At 41.6% G+C, this 22,394-nt stretch overlaps 1 protein-coding gene and 1 non-coding gene across 2 annotated transcripts; one reads left to right on the top strand and one right to left on the bottom strand.

The window, feature by feature from the left end:
- Positions 1-1,969: 1,969 nt before the first annotated feature.
- On the bottom strand, positions 1,970-13,636 carry LOC135081979 (alpha-ketoglutarate-dependent dioxygenase alkB homolog 7, mitochondrial). Its single transcript, XM_063976731.1, has 5 exons — positions 13,357-13,636; positions 12,996-13,183; positions 8,962-9,135; positions 7,922-8,046; positions 1,970-3,187 (listed from the first exon to the last, which is right to left on the bottom strand). Exons 1-5 carry the CDS (start codon positions 13,475-13,477, stop codon positions 3,019-3,021), a joined length of 777 nt encoding a protein of 258 aa, XP_063832801.1. The 5' UTR covers positions 13,478-13,636; the 3' UTR covers positions 1,970-3,018.
- Trnac-gca (transfer RNA cysteine (anticodon GCA)) lies at positions 6,685-6,756 on the top strand. The gene has a single exon. It is a non-coding gene; the product is annotated as a tRNA-Cys (tRNA).
- Positions 13,637-22,394: the final 8,758 nt, after the last annotated feature.

The raw sequence follows: 22,394 nt of genomic DNA, 5'->3' as shown, positions 1-22,394 counted from the left end.
ATGTATACTTCAGCAACGCGAATTTTTTTATATTTAGAACACCCGGCAGCGTGTCCTGCCATGATCAAAGAAAAAAGAACTCGCAATTTAGCAGGTACATTAATTTTACTGTTTCACAACTCTAAATCTATTTAACTTACATTACATGAAATTTATCACATTTATCAAAGCTTCTTAGCTTGTCTATGTCCCAAAAATTATAAAATGAAAAAAGTAGTTGTCAAAAACCTTTTTAAGGCGGATTTTTTTCAATAAGGCGGGCGCGCGCGCGGCTATAAACGAGGTCACAAAATTCGGAAAGAACATAGCGAAATCTATTTATTCACCAATTTTTCGGAAAACTTTCAAAGTAAAATTAACAAATAACTGGACTATTTACTCGTTATTGAGCACAGAGACACAAACTTGGTTATTTTTCCAGAAAATTTGTATTTAAGTGCATAAATGTAAAAATGGCTTCATAGTGCACAAAATTGGCAATAGGTGGCATAATAATGGTTACTTTTTTAGCGCCTAGTTTGAAATGTGATTGAACGATGACTACTAACAACAGTTGTCAGTTAGGTAAAATTTTATTTTAGTTGGAAAAAGACAAAAAGTGGTAAATGGGTTAACGTGCGGGGGCTGCAAAATCATGTTGTGACGTCACGCGCGAATATTGGAAATTTTTGAAAATTTTAAAAAGTCCGTAAACTTCTCGAGGCTCTATCTTCGGTAATACTGGATGGATTGAGGTGAAATAAAAACTAGTGTAATGTGTGTGATCTAAACTTTAAATTAAGTCATAATTTAACTTAATATTACAACTTATGCGTGTTGTCCATTATGCGCGAGCGATAAGGATCGACTTGCTCGACGACCGGACTTTAGTACCTTAATGCCCGTTTTCACCATCAATTCCTAATTTTTAAGAGACCCCTATGGTAACAAATAACAGGAATTTTGTTTACATAGGGGTCACTTAAAACTTAGGGATTGATGGTGAAAACGGGCATAAGACTAACTTCAAAATGGTATGCTTTCCTTCCAGGAGGAAGGCACGGAGAACGAGGGTTCTGTGGAGGGCATGGAGCTGGTGCCGGCGATGGACGGCGACGTCGAGTACCTCGAGGTGGAGACCCTTGAAGACGTCGACTACCACGCCGACTAGTGCCACTGCTGGTACCAGTGGCGTAACTATGCCATCCGAAGCCCGTGGCAAATTCTGTGTTCCTTGGCGTATCTAGCATTTATTTTTCAGGGGGACCCTTGAACCGATTAGGATCTTGAGCCGGGGACTCCTCGGGGCCTGTGGCATTTTGCCAGCTCTGCCAGCCTATTGTTACGCCACTGACTGGTACTTTAAAAAGCCTGCGCCACTTGAAGACGTTCGGAGGCTCTACTGGCAGCACAGCCCTTTCCCACTGGGCACAGGGCTCTGCAATCGAGAGGCTTTAGATGAAAAAGGCCCCTTGATCCTTAGTTTCCAGGGTCCCCAGAAGTTTAAACTGGCAGAGCTAAACATTTAACATGAAGAACATATTTTAGCAACCAACAGAAATAATTGAATGGACCGGAGATTAGTGACAAAGAACATTTTATATAGTGGTTATTTATGAAGTCTCCGGAAGACCAAAGTAAATTGATTGAAAATTTTTAGATAGACTTCATTTGCAATAACTATTTTAGTTGAAATGGAACGCGAACGTTTACAATCTTAAATAACTATTTAAATTATAAAGAGTGATGAAGTGATGTGATGACGTAAAGTGGAGTGCCCTGTACAGGAAGTTGTATGTTTAAATGAAATAGATGATGTATTAAGAAAAGACTTTAAAGTAATTTAATGTAAGTGGGAGACAAGTGTTGCCAAACATTATAATTATATTAGTTTAGTTACATTGCAAATATATTTGCATAAAATTGTATTAAATATTTCCTATAAGTATAAAACATTTGTTGTTATTTTGTCTCAAATAAAACTACATGATGGTCAAATTTAACAATTTAATATAAATAAATTCTATATTTACAAAATCACTAAATTAAATCTATTTAGATACAAAAATACTGACTTCTGTATCACATAATCTTGGTAGAGAAATCAAGAAATAATTCATCTAACTAAAGGAACAATAACAACATATAAATTCTATAGGCATTGACACTTGACTGGGTGTAGGATATTCCAACATGTCTTTAGCCCGAGTCAAGAGACTTATGTGTTTTCGTGTCCGCTGCATTCAGGCCAAGTTTCAACGACTTGACGCTAATCTGCTGTTGCTGCTTTATCGCCCACTCCTCTATTTTATTTCAAAATAGGTACGATACATTTTGCCTGTATTATATGACTGAAAATGACTGGTACTTGCGGAAATCATAAATATTCGCAGGAAAAAGTATTCGTGTAAAGCCCGTTTTCACCATTAATCCCTAAATTTTAAGTGACCTTTTTAAAACAATTCCTGTTATGTGTTACCTTTTTGTGGTTGATAAAAATTAGGGATTGATGGTGAAAACTCCTTGTTCCCAACGAGTCACACCCAAACGAGTAACCCTGTTACTCGTTGGGAAAAAAAATCCCATCCAGTCACACCGTTGCTCGATGGGACATCTCTTTAAAAGGTTTTGTCCCAACGAGTAACAGGGTTACTCGTTTGGGTGTGACTCGTTGGGAGCAAGCGGTGAAAACGGGCATAAGGCTGGTTTTAGAGTCACGCTGACGCCCGCTGACCGTCAGCGCTGACAGCTGAATGTATGAAGCGTCGGCGCCGAGCGATCAGCGTCACTCAGGAACGTTCCCTTCAATTACATAGGCTTGATTTCCTCCTCCAGTACTAAATTATCTGCCGCTGACGACAGCGTTGCAGTGCGGTGCTTCATAGAACATTGTGTTTATTCGTACGCTCAACCGATGTACGCGACTGACGTCAGCGTAGGAGGAAATCAAACCTACATATTGATCCGTCAGCGCCGACGATCAGCGAGCGGTCAGCGCGATTCTAAAACCCGCCTAAGTAACATGAAGTAGGCGTACGTTTAACTGTCGGCGGGCGGCGGTGTCGGCGGCGGTGTCGGCGGGCCGGCGGGCGGCGGGCGGCTGCGCGTGATGACGGCCACGCGGCGGCGGCGCGGCAGTCGCTCGCCGCGCCACACGCTTTCCGAGCCTCCCAGTACCGCGTGCGTGAAGTCGTAGCGCGCGCAGCCCCTGAAACAATGAGGGCTATCGTTTTAGCGCTCACCAGTTAGCGCCACTGTAGAGTAAGGTCCTGTCACTTGCTAGTAGCGAAGACAGTGGCACCAACTGGTGAGCGCTAAAGTCGTAGGAGGACTATCGCATTTGCACTCATCAAGATGGCGCCACTGTAGAGTAAGGTCCTGTCACTTGCTAGTAGCGAAGACAGTGGCACCAACTGGTGAGCGCTAAAGTGGTAGGAGGACTATCGCATTTGCACTCATCAAGATGGCGCCACTGTAGAGTAAGGTCCTGTCAATCGCCAGGGGTGCCAATTGTTAAGTATAAAAACGATAGCCCTCATTAAAGAAAGAACGTGTACCAAATGCCTACCAAAATGGTCCACAAATGTGCAAGTATTTTAAGCTCTATACTGTATTAATTTAATGTTATGTCGGGCCTCTTCAAGGCGAGAGTGAATAGGCACTTACAGGGCAGATATCGCACCCTTAATAATGAATGGGCACAACTCCAAAATTCAGTTTTTTGGGAAAAGCCAAAAAACCAATCGGCGGATCGCGGTTTTTTACATAATTGGCTCTAAAATCTTTATTTTATCAGCTACAACTTTCAAATTAAGCATACTTCATCACTGGTATCTGTTATATAATTTGATATGAGACATTTTTGAAAATATTGATTATGAGTATGTAAAAAAATTGTTCAAAAAAATATTTCAAAGTTAGGCCTTTATTTTACTATTTCTGTTGTTGTGATTTTGGGTATTACTTGTACTTGTGCCCATCTAATCCTTAGGCTGAATTGTTTTATATGGCATATTCCCTAATATTGCTCTCTAATATTTAAAAATAAGTGTATTATTCGATTTTTATATTGATTTACGCCCAATAACATTGGGGACAGTTATTGTGCGGTATAGTAGCTTATAGCCAATTCAGTATAAGAGTAGGGTGCTGAATACTAGAAAATTATTAGATATGTCGAATTAGATTAAAATAAAGACTATTAGCTATTTCTCTGAGAAAACCGACATGAAAATACTAATTTTATGCATTCAAAATATTTTTACTTAGATAGATAGGGACTCTTACCCTATAAAAAATATGCTTTTTATCAAATAAAGAAAAAACCTACAAAAACTTTTTCTGTAAGGTTTTCTGTTATGGATTTGTTCAGGATAATCACTTATTAAAGTCCAACAGCCAGTACCTTGGTATCTTTTTTCCACTATCCTGCTGTCCTGGTGGAAGGAACCGTTCTCCTTGTCCCTTACTATAATCACCCACATTATGTGGGAATCAGTTCAAATGGCTATTGTAAAAAATACAATTTAATACTCAAATTGGCGTGTGTAATTTTTGAAGGATTTTAGCAACCAATTTTGAACACAAGAATATCTATTCTGGTGTTCTAACATTCCCCAAAAAATATTTTACTACTAAAGCACCTTAGCCATGCTTCAGATTCAATTTGTGTTATATGGTTTACAAATACAGTCTTTTATAAGAGCACGGATTTGCAGTCCATCGAAGATAGCTGCTTTTAATTTTTCCGTACTCATCATCATTTTGCTTTTGATCATTTTAATGATTAGAAAGCTCAATACATATCTTTGGCCCTCCAAATAGAAGCCCTTTACGTCCTGCTTGACTTCAGTATTGCAAAGAGTCTAGGTACACAAGGTTTACGACGATATTGGACACCCAATATTTATTATTTTGTACAATTTTTATCCCAGAGTATGCTTGGTTTGTTATCACAAACTCCGTGATCTTTTTTCTTTGCTTTTGTGTACAATATTTGCCACATATTAATAAAAACTGGTGTTAACACAAGATTACATTACGAACTCACATTTTTAAGACAAAAAGCACTTTAGAACTTAAATTTAGACAAACAGAAAATTTCAAGGTCTAATAGCTGATCAGTAAAATTGTAGTAACTTAATACGTGAAAAGATAATTTTAAAATAAATTCGATGTATCCTCAGTCCTCAGAATCTGAGTGATTAATTAGCATCAATTTATGTGACCGTAATAAATTAAAGAATATAATTATAAATTATAACACTAACATATTAAAGTAATTCACCTTTTGGCTGACTAGTGCGTTTATTCATGAAATAAACAAAGAAAAAAGCCAACCCGAGCCCCGAGCGAACGTTAATAGCCTTAACACGTAGGTATGTCTCTTATTTTATAAATCATTAGTTTATTTGTCGGGAAGTATTTCATAACCACCGCTTTATTTCTTAGCATCGCGATAAAACATTCTATAGGCTCCTAATCAACCAATAGGTATGAAAATTAATACCAAGAAGCAAATTACTTTTATAGGAGAGTTATAATTTAACTACAAACACCCATCCATGGTCCGCCTAACTAAAGTTAAAGTTATATTTTATAATTTTCTATGATTAACGGGACTTTATCAATGTAATAAAAATGAAAATGTAACATATTATTAGAAATATATGGAATTAATTAGACTTAGCTCACTAACACTTACTTAAAAGTTTGTCACACAAAGGCACAACTCCAAATTGGACTACAGTCGCGAGGGCCGGATTCGACAAATATCGGCATGTCTCTGATTCAGCCCTTCTAGCGGGAAGATAGATGAAAGTATGGAAGGGGCACAAAATGTAGAACTCTTTAATCTGATCATTGTTTTCGATTTCTGTGAAAGCCATCTTGTAGAACTGACAAAAATATGCCTCTCTAGTACAAAAAGTAAAAAACCAAAAATTTTGAGTTGTGCCCCTATATTATTAAGGGTGCGATATGTACCATCCTAGACTGCATCCCACTTAACATCAGGTGCGATTGTGGTCAAATACCTGCCTTGTTATGCATAAAAAAAATTCTTTCATAATCGTTCGTTTCAGCCAAATGACGTCCACTCCTGGACAAAGGCCTCCCCCAAGGTTTTCCACAATGAACGGTCCTGTGCTGCCCGCATCCAGGCTCTTCCCGCGACCTTTACCAGATCGTCGGTCCACCTAGTAGGAGGCCTGCCCGCGCTACGTCTTCCAGCCCGTGGTCGCCACTCGAGAACTTTTCTGCCCCAACGACCGTCGTCTCTACGAGATAAATGTGCCCCGCCCACTGTCACTTGATTTTAGCAATCCTACGAGCTATGTCCAACTAAATATATGAGCTACCAAATAACAGTAATAGAAAAACATTCTTTGAACCTTAACTTTGAACTTCTTGCATAGTAATTTTTTTATGCAGAAAAGGGCAGGTATTTGACCGCAATCGCACCTGCTGTTCGCATTATAAATCACTTAGTCCGAGCTGGAATGTCGAGAATTTATTTATCATCATCTAAAATCATTTACACATGTAAAACAATCGTATATTGATTACTATATTTTGTATGTCTTTTATGGAAAATTATAATAATTTTCCAATTAATATTCGCGTGAAGCCAGGGTGAGTCACTCGTTAGTTTATCGTGACTAATCGCACGAGAATCTGACGAACAATTTCACCGGCCACGGATAAGGGGATATAGCTCAGTGGTAGAGCATTCGACTGCAGATCGAGAGGTCCCCGGTTCAAACCCGGGTGTCCCCTGATAAAACTCTTTTTTTAATTTTTTTTATTAAATATTCTACATACTTCAGCTGCTTGGCTATCATCTTTTTTTTTTCTTGTTGTCACAGCAATATCAACATAATCTTTTTATGGTTGAGAGGACGATTAGTTATGTACTGTGAATAGGTACATGATATATGGGTAACGAGCCCACCATGATATGGTCGTTTCAGCCAAATGACGTCCACTGCTGGACAAAAGCCTCCACCAAGGTTTTCCACAATGAACGGTCCTGCGCTGCCATGATATGGTATCCCGACGGATAGCAAGCTGAAGTGGCGATGGTTCTGGAATGGAGGCCGCGTACCGGAAAACGCAGCGGGACGTCCACCCACAAGGTGGACCGACGACATCATAAAGGTAGCAGGGAAGAACTGGACGCAATCGATCAACATGGAAAGCATTGGGGGAGGCATGTTCAGCAGTGGACGTCCTATGGCTGAAATGATGATGATGATGAAGGGTAATGTGTAAAGCCCGGTCTGTGAGCACGTAGATTTTTGTCCAATGATCCCAAGCTATCCATCCTTATTGCTCGCGCGCGCGTTATTATACAGAGTGGAATTTTGTAATGCCACCTGGTCCCTCCAGGTAGTATTATTAATACTATAGATAGAACATTTTACTCAAAGAAAACATTCGTTTATTTTTGAAAAGAAAGAGAACTGCATTCAAAGATATTCGAAATTTTTTCGAAAATTCACCACCATAGTTACCATACAATTTTCTGTAAATAATTAAAATAATTTAAGATTTCATGGTTTTCCTTTCATTTGATTTATCAAGTTTGTTAGAGAGATTTCATTCTTATACTTAACCCTAACGGTCGATGCAATAAAAATACAGGTGTAATTTTTAACAAATTTTAGTTAGTTCGATTCCCAGGTGTGGCAAACAAATTTTCAGAAATCTTTGAATGCAGTTCTATTTCTTTTCCTAAATTAAGGAATGTTTCCTTTCGAGTAAAATTTTCTATCTACAGTATTACGAGTACTTTCCCTTCAGGTGGCATTACAAAATTCCACCCTTGCTGTCGCGACAGCAACATAATTACGCGCGAGCGATAAAGATGGGTAGCTTGGGGTCATTGGACAAAATTGTACGTGCTCGCAGACCAGACTATAGTATACGGTATACTGTATACCTCATGACGTAGAGGCAGCGGCGCGCGATGAGCGCGTCGAGCGCGAGGTGGTCGCGCGCCGCGTGCCGCAGCCGCATGACGGCGTCTGACGCCAGGCACAGCCCCGCGATCACGCCGCCGCAGAACTACCCGCAATACAAGCAACGGAATCATTCTCGGACTCTTGAAAAAATTAAACTGCCTAAGGCGGTAATCGAATCCACGACTTTTCACTCAGATTAGAGAGTATGTGTAAGTCTAACTTTCGCTTGCCGGGGCGACTGCTCTTCCATCTGAGCTACTTAGACACTGTATGAACCAGTCGAAATTTTCGAGTGTAATACGCTATATTTAATTGTTAAATAATATGTACTTATTAATCTACTCTATTGCATTGGGGTAACCTGTAATGTTAGAGCTAATATTTTTATTAAATAAATAAGTTGTTGAGAAGTGACTCTAAATGCTTAGAAATTTTTACATCCATCTAAGTATAATATGCCGCCGTAACTAGCTAGGGTGCGAGCGGTGCCCAGGCATTGAGCGCCAGTCCAGTCCCCTCTCAGGATTTTGGATATAATATGCACATAATCTGGTAGGGCCCAAAAGATAAGGAGACATGTAAAGTGCCCCATAAGGGCTACCTTTTCTTTTTTTTTAAATATTTACTATATTTTGACGTTCATAAGTGCCACTTGTGGTCTAAAGTCTAAACTGAATAAATATTTTTGATTTTGATTTTGATCCTGTGAGAAGACAAAACACTGACTGACTGAGCAGGGCAGTGTTGGTAAAGCCTGGTCCGTGAGCACGTAGAATTTTGTCCGAGCACGTAGAATTTTGTCCAATGACCCCAAACTACCCATCCTTATCGCTCGCGCGTAACTATATTGCTGTCGCGACTGTGCGACGGGCGCCCGCAGTGAGTGTGCGAGCGCAACAGCAACATAATTACGCGCGAGCGATAAGGATGGGTAGCTAGGGGTCATTGGACAAAATTCTACGTGCTTACGAACCAGGCTTTAGTTGGCATAAATATTATTATTGCGAATGTGTCTGACCCGGACGGCGTCGACGTGCGGGCGGATGAAGCCGGCGGCGGCGAGGTCCAGCACGTGCGCGTGCGGCAGCGGCTCCTCACCGGGCCCGAAGGCTAATTGTCGCACGCGCGCCAGCACCAGCGAGTTGGCCGCGCTCCACGTGCTGCGCTCCGTCTCGCGGTACCCTTGTATTGCCTGAAACCAAATTGAATAAATAATTTACGTGGTTAAAAGGCTGAAAAGATACCAGGTGATTTAAGAAGACAGCTTGGCGTAAGCCAGTCTGGCGAGTGATTGCAGAAAAAATCAGCACATTAAAAATTACAGTGTTTTTTTTCTATCATGAACAGATTTGTTCTGTGATTAGGCGATGAGAGCAGAATCCCCACTCGGGCTCCCTCTATGGTTAATTCTGAATCTCCATGTCCAGAATGCAGTGCTGTCGTTTGTCATCACATATAGCTTCTAGAGGATAGTGAGTTGCACAGTTGTTAGAGGTTTTATTTATTTAATTAAATTCAAATATCTCTGCTCAATATTAGACCTACGCGCTCTGAATCTGGATGTACTTGCATCCAATAAATATTTTTTCTTTTTACCTTTCAAACATAAAAAAAATTGAGAGAAAGTTTAAGTTATAATAAATTAAACTTTATGATTTTATTTTCCTGTAAGTTATTAAAAATTAGAAACTTATTATAAAATTTTTGAAATAACTAATTTGGAACAAAACTAAAAACAAAAACCAATTTTGTTAATTTGATTATTCGTTCGTTTCAGCCAAATGACGTCCACTGCTGGACAAAGGCCTCCCCCAAGGTTTTCCACAATGAACGGTCCTGCGCTGCCCGCATCCAGGCTCTTCCCGCGACCCTTACCAGATCGTCGGTCCACCTAGTAGGAGGCCTGCCCACGCTACGTTTTCCAGCCCGTGGTCGCCACTCGAGAACTTTCCTGCCCCAACGGCCATCGTCTCTACGAGCTATGTGCCCCGCCCACTGCCACTTGATTTTAGCAATTCTGCGAGCTATGTCGGTTACTTTGGTTCTCCTACGGATCTCCTCATTTCTGATTCGATCACGCAGGGAAACTCCGAGCATAGCCCGCTCCATCGCCCTTTGGGTGACCTTGAGCCTTCTTATGAGGCCCATAGTAAGCGACCACGTTTCGGATCCATATGTCAACACTGGCAACACACACTGCTCGAAGACTTTCGTCTTGAGACACTGCGGTATTTCGGACATGAGTATATGGCGAAGCTTCCCGAACGCTGCCCATCCGAGTTGGATTCGACGATTGACCTCTTTCTCGAAGTTGGACCTACCTAACTGGACTGTTTGTCCCAGGTATACATAATTGTCGACAACTTCGAGTGTAGAGTCTCCAACCTTCAGAGGAGTGGGTGCAACACGGACATTAGACATGATTTTTGTCTTGTCCATGTTCATTCTGAGGCCCACTTGTTGAGAGGCTCTACTGAGGCCATCGAGCATTGTGCCTAGATCCTCCAAGGTCTCAGCCATGACTACGATATCGTCCGCGAATCGAAGGTGGGTGATGTACTCGCCGTTGATATTTATGCCAAATCCGTTCCAGTCCAGAAGCTTGAAGACATCTTCCAGGGCGGTGGTAAACAGTTTTGGAGATATGACGTCTCATGATTTACCCCTCGCTGCAACTGGATAGGTTTCGAATCCCGATCCTGGAGGCGGACCGACATTGTGGCGTTTTTGTACAAACCCCTCAACACTTCGATATATCGATAGTCAATTTGGCACCTTTGGAGAGACTGTAGCACTGCCCAGGTCTCGACCGAATCGAAGGCTTTCTCATAATCCACAAACGCCAGGCAAAGTGGTTGATTATACTCCTCGGTCTTCTGTATAATCTGCCTTAGCGTATGTATGTGGTCTATGGTACTAAAGCCTTTTCGGAAACCGGCTTGTTCGGGAGGCTGGAAGTCGTCGAGCCTGCGAGCGAGACGATTCGTAATGACTCTTGAAAACAGCTTGTAGACATGGCTCAGAAGTGAGATGGGTCTATAATTCTTCAATAAGGTTTTGTCACCTTTTTTGAAGAAGAGTACCACCACACTTCTGTGCCATGTCGTAGGCGTTTTTCCTTCGAGGATGACGGAATTGAACAGCTTCTGAAGAGCCCTCAGTACCGGCGTTCCGCCTGCCTTCAAAAGCTCAGCCGTGATTCCATCATCACCCGGTGCCTTGTTGTTCTTCAGCTGTTTGAGAGCCATTCTAATCTCGTACAGACTGACGTCCGGGATATCTTCGGTATAGTGTCGGGTCAGTCTAGCTCTTGGGTCTTCGGCTAGATTTGTGACAGGTGCACGTACACTCGTGTATAATTGTCCGTAGAACTTCTCGACCTCTTCCAATATCTCCGGCCCCGACGAAATGGCTCTGCCATCCTCTGTCTTCAGCTTGGTCAGTTGACTTTGGCCAACAGACAGATCTCTTGCGAACACTTTAGAGCCCTTGTTTCGCTCAATCGCCTCTTTAATACGGTCTGTATTAAATTGGCGTAGGTCGCGAGTCAAAGACTTGGAGATCTGTCTGTTAAGGCGCCGATACTGAGCAGCATCTTCAGAGGACTGCAGAACCAAGTTCCGTCTCTCTTCCATGAGTTGATTGGTGAGGTCAGAGATCTTTTTGGTTCCTTTTGAACGACGGGTTTTAAAGAACTTAGACCCAGTCGTTTGGACAATTTCCACGAACCTGTCATTGTATTTGTCCACATTTTCGCAGTCTCCTAGGCATTCGAAACGATTTTGCAACTCGAGCTGAAAGCTTTCGGGGTTTTGGAGTTGGATGGGCGCTGGGCGGAGCGTAGACTTCATCAGTCGACATCTCTCGAGCTTGGGTCTGATATTCAATGTGCCTCTTACCATTCGGTGATCGCTTCCTGTTTTGACCGAATTGATCACAGAGACATCATTGAATATATGCTTCTTCGTCGACAAGATGAAGTCTATCTCATTTTTTGTAGCGCCATTGGGATGCAGCCATGTCCACTTTCGCTGTTTTGGCTTTCTGAAGAAGGAGTTCATCATAAAGAGGCCCTCCCTCTCCATAAAGCCAGCCAGCAGTTGGCCACGTGCGTTCCTCTCTCCGTACCCAAATTGCCCCACTTTCGGCTCATTATCGCTTCGTTTACCTAGCTTCGCGTTGAAGTCCCCCATCACAACGGTCAAATGGGACCGGGAGCCATGTATGGCTCTGGAAATATCCTCATACATGGTCTCCACTTCGTCGTCGGGGTGTTCCGTGGTCGGTGCGTATACCTGTATGACCTTCAGCGAATACCGTTTGGTGATTCTGAGTATCAGGTACACTACCCTCGCCGAAACACTCTCGATCTGGACCACGTTGTTGACAAGGGACTTGTGGACGATAAACCCGACACCACCCTGGGACTGCTGGTCGCCCTCCCGGAAATAGAGCAGGTTTCCAGATTTAAGAATTATGGTGTCCTCCCCCTCTCTTCGGACTTCACATAATCCTACGATATCCCACCGTAACCTGCTCAACTCTTCCTCGAGTTCCATTAGCTTCACGTCTGTACGCAGTGTGCGAGCGTTATAGGTTGCCAGGGCCAGAGGTCGTCGGTGTTGGTAGCCTGGCATCCCCCGGGGATTCTTCGCACCCCTTGCCCCACCGTTACCGTGACCGCTACCGTGGTCCGGGATAGTGGGGCCGCCGGGGACTAGGGGCCGTTTTTTTGTTTTTACCACCATTTGGAGGGTTTTGCCCTAATCGCCACGCTTGGCAGGCGGGTTGGCGATCGCAGTTTTTTTTTGCTTGGTTTCGCACGCAGACGCTGCTGCCCGTCCGGTGCTACAGGAGTTTGTCGCCTCTTACGACACGCCTCCTGTTGGCGGTGGGGAAAAGTATTCTTTTACGGCCGTCCCCACACAGCACATGATAATTTGATTATTATTTCGAGCTTATACCTAAACTGTTATGAAAACTTTTTAATACAAACGACTCAGTCATTTCCTAGGTATCTAATCAATAAATAAATTAAAAAAAACAACGTACATTGTCCCAATGATCGAACTCATATCTCATGCGCTTCAACGCAGGCTCCAGCTCGGCGAGCAGCGCGGCCTCCTCGGCCTCCGACACGAAGTCGGGCAGCACCTGCATATCTCGCAGCACCGCCGCACGCAGCTCGGGCTCCTCGTCGGCCTTCCACGACGGCAGTACCTCTATCAGGCTCGGATCTCCTGCAAGTATTTTTATCTTAATACTTTTCTAACGGGCGACGCAGTGGACATCCTTGGGGGAGGCTTTTGTCCAGCAGTGGACGTCAACGAACGAACTTTTCAGACAGCTACTGTTGTGATACGATTGTTAAAGTATAAAACCTCTGTTGAATTATTAGATCAAAGAGCAATACCTGATAATTTCTGTGTATTTATCTTGGCTTGCACATTATCACTGCTAAAAGTCTTGGAGATATGATAACAAATTGGTCTGATTTTAAAGCCACCCAACCTACTGAGCGTTAGCAGACACATTGTTGACTCTCATAATAAGGAACACAGAGATAGAGGAGAAAGAAAACTTTCTCATTAATTGTAGATTAAAAAACCTAATAGCTATACATTTTCAATATTTTCAAATATTTTTAAGATACATAACCTCACACAATGACACAATAACAAGAAAAATGACACTGACACTGATGACACAATAAACTGACTGACAATCAGCTGACTATGATGGCCCTAAATGGTGCAAGTACACAATGCGGGAAATTGGCCAAGACGTAATAGTGTAAACACCATCTCAGTTATTTTGTCCTTTCTCCTCGCGTGCGTCGCCCATACTTTGGTGCGGGGTGTAAGGGCTAGCGCTTTGACTTGGTTCAATTTGCCGCAAAATACTTGCGCAATAACGGTTCCCGGCTGTTTCTGTTTCTGAACGTCTACCCATTATGTCAATGTCAGAAATGTCAGCAGAATGACAATGTCATTCTCATATGTGTATGTTGTGTAAATAAATAAATAGTTTGAAGAAAAATAATAATGATTTAATGAGTGAAGTTATTGGAAAATGTAGATCGGAATGAATCTATTTATGGGCGGAGAAGTGGTGAATATTATTAGACATATTGCCGCTTAAAATGGAGACGCTTCCTGATGAGATGTTAATTATGATATTTAGAAACTTTTCTGTCCAGGAGTTGCTTACAAACTTGAGGCTCGTCTGCTCTCGTTGGAAGAAGCTGATCGAGCGCCGCGCACTCTGCGTGAAGCGCAAGAGTGATCTGAAGCGAGCCCACCGGAGCACCTCTTATGTACAAATCCTTACGAAAACAGTGCCCCTGAAACTGTTCCTGATTCGCGCCGCTCTGCACATTCCGTACCTTCGAGAGCTCACCATATACGCCCCCAACCCGCTGGGGCCGGAGCACCTGCGTCCCCTGGCAGGTTTGAAACACCTGGAACACCTCGACGTGTTCATGCAGGGTCGCGTGCTCAGAGAGGACGCGCTTCCCGTCCTGCTCAACCTGAAGTCGCTCGTGGTCAACGACATCATCGGCCGCAACGTGCTCGCTCCGTTGGCCGGCTGCCAACTTCGGAGATTCTGCATGTACGGGCGCGCTCAGTATTACCCGCCGCGAGAGATGCTCACGTTCCTGCGGGGCGCGCACGGGCTGAGCGAGCTGGTGCTGCGCTGCAACGAGCTGCAGGACGCGGCCTACGAGACCATCGCCGCGTGCTGCCCGCGCCTGCGCGCGCTGCAGCTGTACTCGTGCTGGCTGCTGACGGGCGGCGCGGCGCAGAGCGTGGCGCGCCTGCCGCTGCGGCGCCTGCACCTGGCGGGGCTGCCGCTGGTGCGGCCGGCGGCGCTGGCGCTGCTGCTGGGCCGGCTGCGCGGCGGGCTGGAGGAGCTGGCGCTGAGCGCGAGCTGCTTCGGGAACGAGCACGTGGCGCCGCTGGTGGCCGCGGCGCCGCGCCTGCGCGTGCTGGAGCTGTGGAGCTGCCGCCTGTCGCCCGCCGGCGCGGCCGCGCTCGCCGCCGCGCTGCCCGCTCTCCGTTTTTTAGATTTAGACGTAATGCTGCAGGACCCTCTGCTTCGAAAGCTCGACGAGCACCCGTCTCTCGAGACTCTCCGGTGTTGCACGAGAAGTTCTGTCTGCGAGATTGATCTGTCCGAGTACAAGATGAGTAAAGTCAAGTTGATTTCGACCGATCAACGATATAAGTTCAAGTATTTCCGAAGCCGCGGGGAGGGCTATCGGGCGAGTTTGTACTACTATTGGACTCAGGACGCTCTCTTGAAACCGCTCAATGATCCTAATGTTTTTGCTTTTGATTCAGATGATGACTATTATTGATCTCTTAGGTATAATATTTTACAGTCGCATTAATTAATTGTTTCAACGTTGCAATCAATTATTCTGAATACCACAGGTATTACCTAAGTCCAATTTGTTTTTAACAAAGATGGACTGAAGCAGGATCACAGAATAAATTATGGGACTGAAGCAAGACTGAATTTTTATACTTACTACTGTGGTATGTGCAATTTTGAAAATAGGCAAATTTTCTGAATTAAATCCTTGTCTATTTTAGATAAGGATATTATTCATAATGTAACTACTGAGAGAAGTCACTAGTTCAACCATTGAATTATTTTTTATTGCAATTAATTGTCAATTGCCCGGTTTGAATTGTGAATTGAGATTTTTAGCTTGAGCATGCTTATTTCGTTTTTGGTCATGTGGCAGACCCACATGACGTCCAGTGCTGGACAAAGGATTCCCAAATAAACCATATTCCATGCTTATTTTAAATAAATTAACTAATATGAAAATCTCAATTCAGAAACTGATCAAATGTTAGTTGGTTTAGTTTGCATTGTTTTGATATGATCATCTATTTAATTCTTCAGTATTATTAAGATGAAGTATAAAATACATAATATTGTAAAACTAAGATTTTAAACTTTCGCGTTCCATTTCAATTAAAATATGTAGTAAGACCCGTGTCTTACTATTTTCATTGGAAAACTATTTTTTACTATTTTGAGTAAATATTCGAATGTTTTGTTTACCCATAGTACGAGAGCCCACGACCAAAACCATGTCTCATAGCAATACGGCAAAAACCCTATAAAATCGTTAGATTGTATGATTCTGAACCCGACTAGGTGTGTAGTAACGGTCGAAAGTGTAGCAACTGCGTGGGAGGCCATTTCTGCTGTGTCAAAAAAAAAAGACAGTCGGTATTATAGCAATACGTCTGATAGTGAAAATGTACATAGATTTTATAATTGTATTACGAAAAAGTTTGTTTTCAGACATTTTGCGCGTAGCATATAGCCTGAGCGCATTTTTGAAAATGTCAACAAATTTAGCCGACCTGTATCATAGCAATACGGATAAATTTTTTTTTCAACTTTTCGTATTGCTGCCATGATTACCAAAAACCTGTTTTCAGACACTTTAAGTGTATCAAAAAGTTGTATGATAGAGAAGGTGCTACACTTAATTTGTCTGATATAAATTTTTTGCACATGTGGACAACTTATTTTATCATGTCCAACAATTTTCAGACATACTTATTGCTATGATACCGATCGGTAAAATTTGTTAACATTTTCAAAACGGTCTCAAAATTTAATGCGTTCACATTTCCGTCTGAAAATTGTTTTGTTCGCATCAAATAACCAAAATTTACTAATAAAAAAGATTTTCAGACGTATTGCTATGAGACATTTTTTTTGTCTCATTTTTAATTTTTTTAAGTGATTTTACGGGTTTGCGCTACACCACTAACGTCTGAAAAATATGTTTCCGGTATCTCAGAACTATCATTCAACTACAGTCTGCAAATCAGACATATTGCTATGATGCAGTTCGGTAAAATTCTTTGAATAGAATAGAATAGAATAGAATAGAATATAATAGAATAGAATATATTAATTTGTAATAAATGTGGTACATACATAGGTGTTTTAAGTTTAATTGAGCATTTCACATTTAGCTAAATTTTAGCATACAAATATTCATTACAAAATTAATAAACTATTAAATTACATTACATTAGAGATTGATTATTTAGGAATTCGTCAATTGTATAGAAGACATTTTGTATGAGCCATTTTGTGTTTGACAATTTTGAAAATTCGGTCAGATCAAACGCTACGCGGAAAATGTCTGATATTGGTATTTTCGAGTTCAGGATAATCGTATCTATCGATTTGATGCGGTTTTGGCCGTATTGCTATGAGACAAAAATTTTGGTCGTGGGCTCTCGTACTACCAAGGTAGTAGGTATTTTGCCAAAACTTAGACTTACATACCTACTTCTAAAAATTACTTAACTTTCGTAATTTTATTAACATAATATAACCTATGTATGTACCTACCTACTTATGTTATAAGGAATAATACATTCTAGACCACACTAAGATTTTGTATAATATACTAGCGGTAGCGGCCGCCCGCGACTTCGTACGCGTGGATCCCGATTTACCCCCTTCCCGCTGTTCTGTTGAAAATTTTCCCGAATTTTCTTTGCTATAAACCTCACGGAGCCCGAGACCTTTCCAACGAATGCAAAACCGTGGAAATCGGTTCGTGCGTTCTGGAGTTATAGCGTCAGGGAGGAAAACCCGACTTATTTTTATATAGTAGATTATTATTATGCTTGAACCTTGGCTGTGGTGCTTAATAAACCGGATCTAGTCATAAATGCTTGGTGGTTTTATTGTTTCAATACAACCCTTTGCCCGCCGCGCTTTCTTTAGACAAAAAGACTGTATCGGGTTTCTCCAAAAATTATCTTACTAATATTATAAATAAATCCGAAAGTTTGGATGTCTTTCACGCAAAAACTACTGAACGGATTTTGTTGAAACTTTACAGTAGGTATTATTGTTTATATCTTACGAATATTATAAATGCGAAAGTTTGGATATCTGGATGTCTGAATGTTTGTTACTCTTTCACGCAAAAACTACTGAAACTTTACAGTATTATTGTTTATAACCCAGAATAACATATAGGCTATAATTTATGACGATATGTGACAAACTAAATTTTAGTTTTTCACATATCGTCATAAATTACTACGTAGCTAGCTACGTTTTTTTGTATTATGAAATAATGTACTTTATTTATAAATCTAGTTAACGCAACAACGCCTACACACTACGATGGCGGTAAAATGACTACAACAACAATAAACTGAGATGGTATGTTAAACCAGCACTATTTCCACACCCAATCCTGCAGTTAGCAACCCACTTACAGGCTCAAAACAAGCGTAACAGCGATAAGTCGCGTACGCAGCGAGCGGTGTGCAATCCCATTGTCTGCGTTTAGTGGTGCGTCTTAAACGGGGTGGAAAATTGACTGCATGAGCTGGTTCGAGCGAGAGGTGCTACCGAGCGAGATTCTTGTTTTTTTAATTCCTTACAGCTTATAAAAAACGTCCTTATCATTAGGTTCTGTCTGCTGTAAAGGACAGTAGGTACATAAGTTAGCTAGTTACTTTACAAGATCATAACAAAGAATAGGAATGTGTGAATTATATGGATAATGTGATAGGGACCCTCCTATTTTTACATTATTTAGAAAGAAATTCAGCACCATACCATGTTCTGCGGCAAAGTAGGTAAATCGAAAAATCCGCTATGACTCGTAGCATGAGCAACGAAGAAAGCAGTGGAGTATGGCGCAGTGCAGCATGGCTGGCGGTTGCTCAAGCGGCCGCACCTTGGAGCACCCTCGCAATGGCTCAGAGGTAGCGCTAAACGGGTCTGTGGTTCGCCTGTCTAACTGACTATGGTACCTACTTACCTATGCAGCAAATGCATGCAAGATGACGTGGGTTCGATTTCTGTGCAATACTTACAAACATATTTAAAAGCATGAACTTCAAACTTGTCCGTTATTCTTGGCCTATTTACTCGTAAGTAGATGGGTATTATTTTTCTTGTCTATAGTATACCTAAGCTTCACTGCAGGTAGGTAGGTACTTACATAGTTTAGAACTGTCAAGGCTATCTAGCTACGTTATTTATTGTAATATCCTCTCAACTTTTAGTAAACCATAAGTACCTATATGGAGGTGCGAATTTGCTTCGCACATTGACCTCCTTGGGCGCGCGTTGCCCCTAGTCCTCTAAATACATATCCAATGAGAGGAACAAGCGCAAATTGCGCCTAAATCACTGCTAATGTTTGCTGTGGGCCCATCAAACGAGTGATTTATGCGCCGGCACTTCGAGTTGTCCCACTTGGTGCATCGTAAGACATTTATCATTTTAAACAAGCGCAATACACCACACGACAGGCTCTTGTCTACTATGTAATGATGAAGTGCAAACTAATAAACTTACATTTAATACATTTGTAAACGTACTAGTTACTTAGGTACCTACATTATTCACCAAGTGAAAATCGACAGTTACCTACAATTAAAATATAAATTCTATTATTAAGTTATCAGACGAAATACATAAGTGAGCTGCAACAGAACACTATATTCGGCATTCTTTTTAATAACGGCCTATGCCTATGAAACGCCAAAACTGATCACGCCTGACTATACATGACGAGCAATGATTTAAGAAAACTGGGGTTGCCTTTTATACCATTAAGGCGCCTAGCATCTCGTCGTCCTAACTTTCACCAGAAGAAACACTCAAATCTCGATTAAACTCTTTAGTCTTAAAGTTCTGATCTTGATTATGATAAATAATCCAGTTGCAATGGAGTATTGGACACAGGTGGACCAACGATCTGCTGAAGGTCGTTGGAAGAACCTAGATGCAAGCAGCGGGGGACCGGTCGTTATGAAAATCCTTGGGTAAGAAGACCTTTATCCAGCAGTGGACATCATTTGGCTGAAACGAACGATTAGACACAGGGAGGACATTAGTGTGATTAATTTGCAAGTAGTCGTCATGTCAACATCTGCTTATTAGGTAGGTAGGTACATTGGAATCATACGCGTACAATTACATTATGCTAATGTTCTGCAGTCGCTTGCATCACGCACCCACGCTAGGAAAGGCATCTGGCGTGTCACCGTGCATACATAGAATGTTATTAGCGTAAGGGAATGTTATAAATGTAAGTACTTACTTAGGTATAGCATGTACATGCAATTGTATTATGAGCAAACAAGGTAAATAATTATTTGACAGGCAAAGGCAATTATTATTTCATTTTAGATGATACCTTGCTATGGTTTCTAATCAGTCGATGTGTGACGCTTAAATATGAAGGCATACCTAAGCTTAATTTTATGCATCTACTTATCCATCAGAAAGTTTCTTTCTACTCTCGTGGTTAGCGCTTCAAAATACTTTTAAGATGGTAATAGCTATGCAATTTAAAAATCGTTTGAGAAATCATGTCATAGTTGTAACCCACATCGCCTACGTACGCAATGCAGTAAATTATACTTAAGTAGGTGTACTTAGATGCGGGATGCGTCCGCGCAGACTGACGCTTCAATGTCGCTGCGCAGTAGGTATCGATTACCGACCTCACGCCTGCAGCAAGCAACAGCGATATGGTAATGATTGGCCTAGGTTCGTTTACAACACAAGATCACTAAGAAATCCTAATTATAGCTATATTTTACGCCTGTTATGTATAAGAAAATTATGAACCACACATAGATAAGTGTAACCGATGACCGTTGAAAAGTTCTCGAGTGGCGATGACGGAGCGGAAGATGTAGTGTAGGCAGGCCTCCCACTCGGTCGGAAGACGATGGCGAGGATCGTGGGAAGCGCCTGGATGCAAAAGGTCGTTGTGAAAATCCTGAGGGGAGGCCTTTGTCCAACAGGGCAACAGTGGACGTCTTTTGGTAGAATGTAAATTAAGTGAAGTGATCAATCGATTACAGATGAAGATTAAGTGCGTTTTTATGATAGTACATTTTTTGATAATGACTAAAAACGTTTTATCGTGCCCAAAGATAAAGGAACTTACTTACTTTAATATACCACGCAATCTTGTATACCCATTCTTATAAGATAACACCATACAAGAATGCATGGTAAATTCAGTGAACTGCTCCTGAATCGAATGTACCTACTACTACTATTTATATTTATTTATATTAACCGGCAGACAGTGGTGACTGAGTTTGTTGCGGCGCTTCTTCTCAGCACTTGCCAAATGTTGGTCTCGAAGCGCTGGTAGGGTAAAAAGATTATGAGACATGTAGAGGCTCCTTAAGAGCAAAATGACGATTTGTAAGAACTATTTATTAGTCTAAACAAATAAAGAAATTTTGACTTTGACTTTGACTTTGACTTTTAGGCACATTGTGCTTATTTATTTAGCTGCCATTCAACAAAACATTAGGTTCGTGATCACACGGACGTTCGGAAGACACGCATTGTACAAAAACATGACATTGATTGAGCTGGATTTTTTGTTGCATTCAATTTGGCCACCCACAGTGATTCCAAATCCACCACATTTCTCTCATAATAAAATTTGCCCTTTGTTCTAAATAATTAAAAAAGAAAATATTTTTTTTCGAACTACTTAGGTACCTACCTTGTTCTGCACAGCTATTTCCCACATTCACAGGACTTCTTTTGAAAATGTAGAGTCCTACTTTACAGGCATAGATTGGCCATGTGTTGAAATAACCATACACAGAATTAAGCCGATGGAACAAAATGTCAATCAAATTAAAAAACCTAATCTGCCTGCGCTTACAATCGATTAGCAATTCTCTAATTAATAGAGTTGTTAGTCACGAGTTTAACATCGATAAGATTAATTGGTATTAACCTCACTTGGAAGGAACTAGGAAGAGCTAATAAGATACAAATTGACCAAGTGATTTTGAAATGTGCCACATTTCGCCCTAGGCACTGGCCTATTTGGCCTATTGGTAAATCCGCCACTGAAATGTGGTCGGGTTGCAGATAAGCAAAGCCTACAATTATTAATCATAGGTTTTCCCACAAAAACCGTTAAAACGTGTTTTTACACGCAGGAGATCGTTTTTGGGATTAGGTTATTCAAGTAACAACTAAAAGACGGTTTCAGTGATTAAGCATTACACGAGTTCAAGATTGCGTTATGAAAAGTTAAGTTTATCAAGGGATTTTCTCTACAATTCTTTTCGGTCCGATCATTCACCTTCCCTAGTCTCCTGGGAACAGAATAAGATGTCTATCGCTAATTGTATATTAGTGCGCATTGTGCGGGTAGTTGGCAGATGAGATACGTTTGTGGCAAGTTCAGCGCTCCCTCTATCGGCCGGATATGAAATAACGAGTGACACCTACACGTGACTTCCTGGTGGGAGGGACAATGCCTCTTTCATCGGGCTTGCGACTTTGTAATTATGCAGATGTAAAGTGATAATTCGGAGTGACTAACCGCTCGTTGCATGCTCGGCTGGCGATTTGACCATCTGCTAAAATAGTTTCGATGAATAT

The sequence above is a fragment of the Ostrinia nubilalis genome, chromosome 21 (assembly GCF_963855985.1).
Source record: "Ostrinia nubilalis chromosome 21, ilOstNubi1.1, whole genome shotgun sequence".
Classification (NCBI taxonomy): domain Eukaryota; kingdom Metazoa; phylum Arthropoda; class Insecta; order Lepidoptera; family Crambidae; genus Ostrinia; species Ostrinia nubilalis.
The sequence above is the reverse complement of the archived record's forward strand: the minus strand, read 5'-3'. Positions and strand labels throughout refer to the sequence as shown.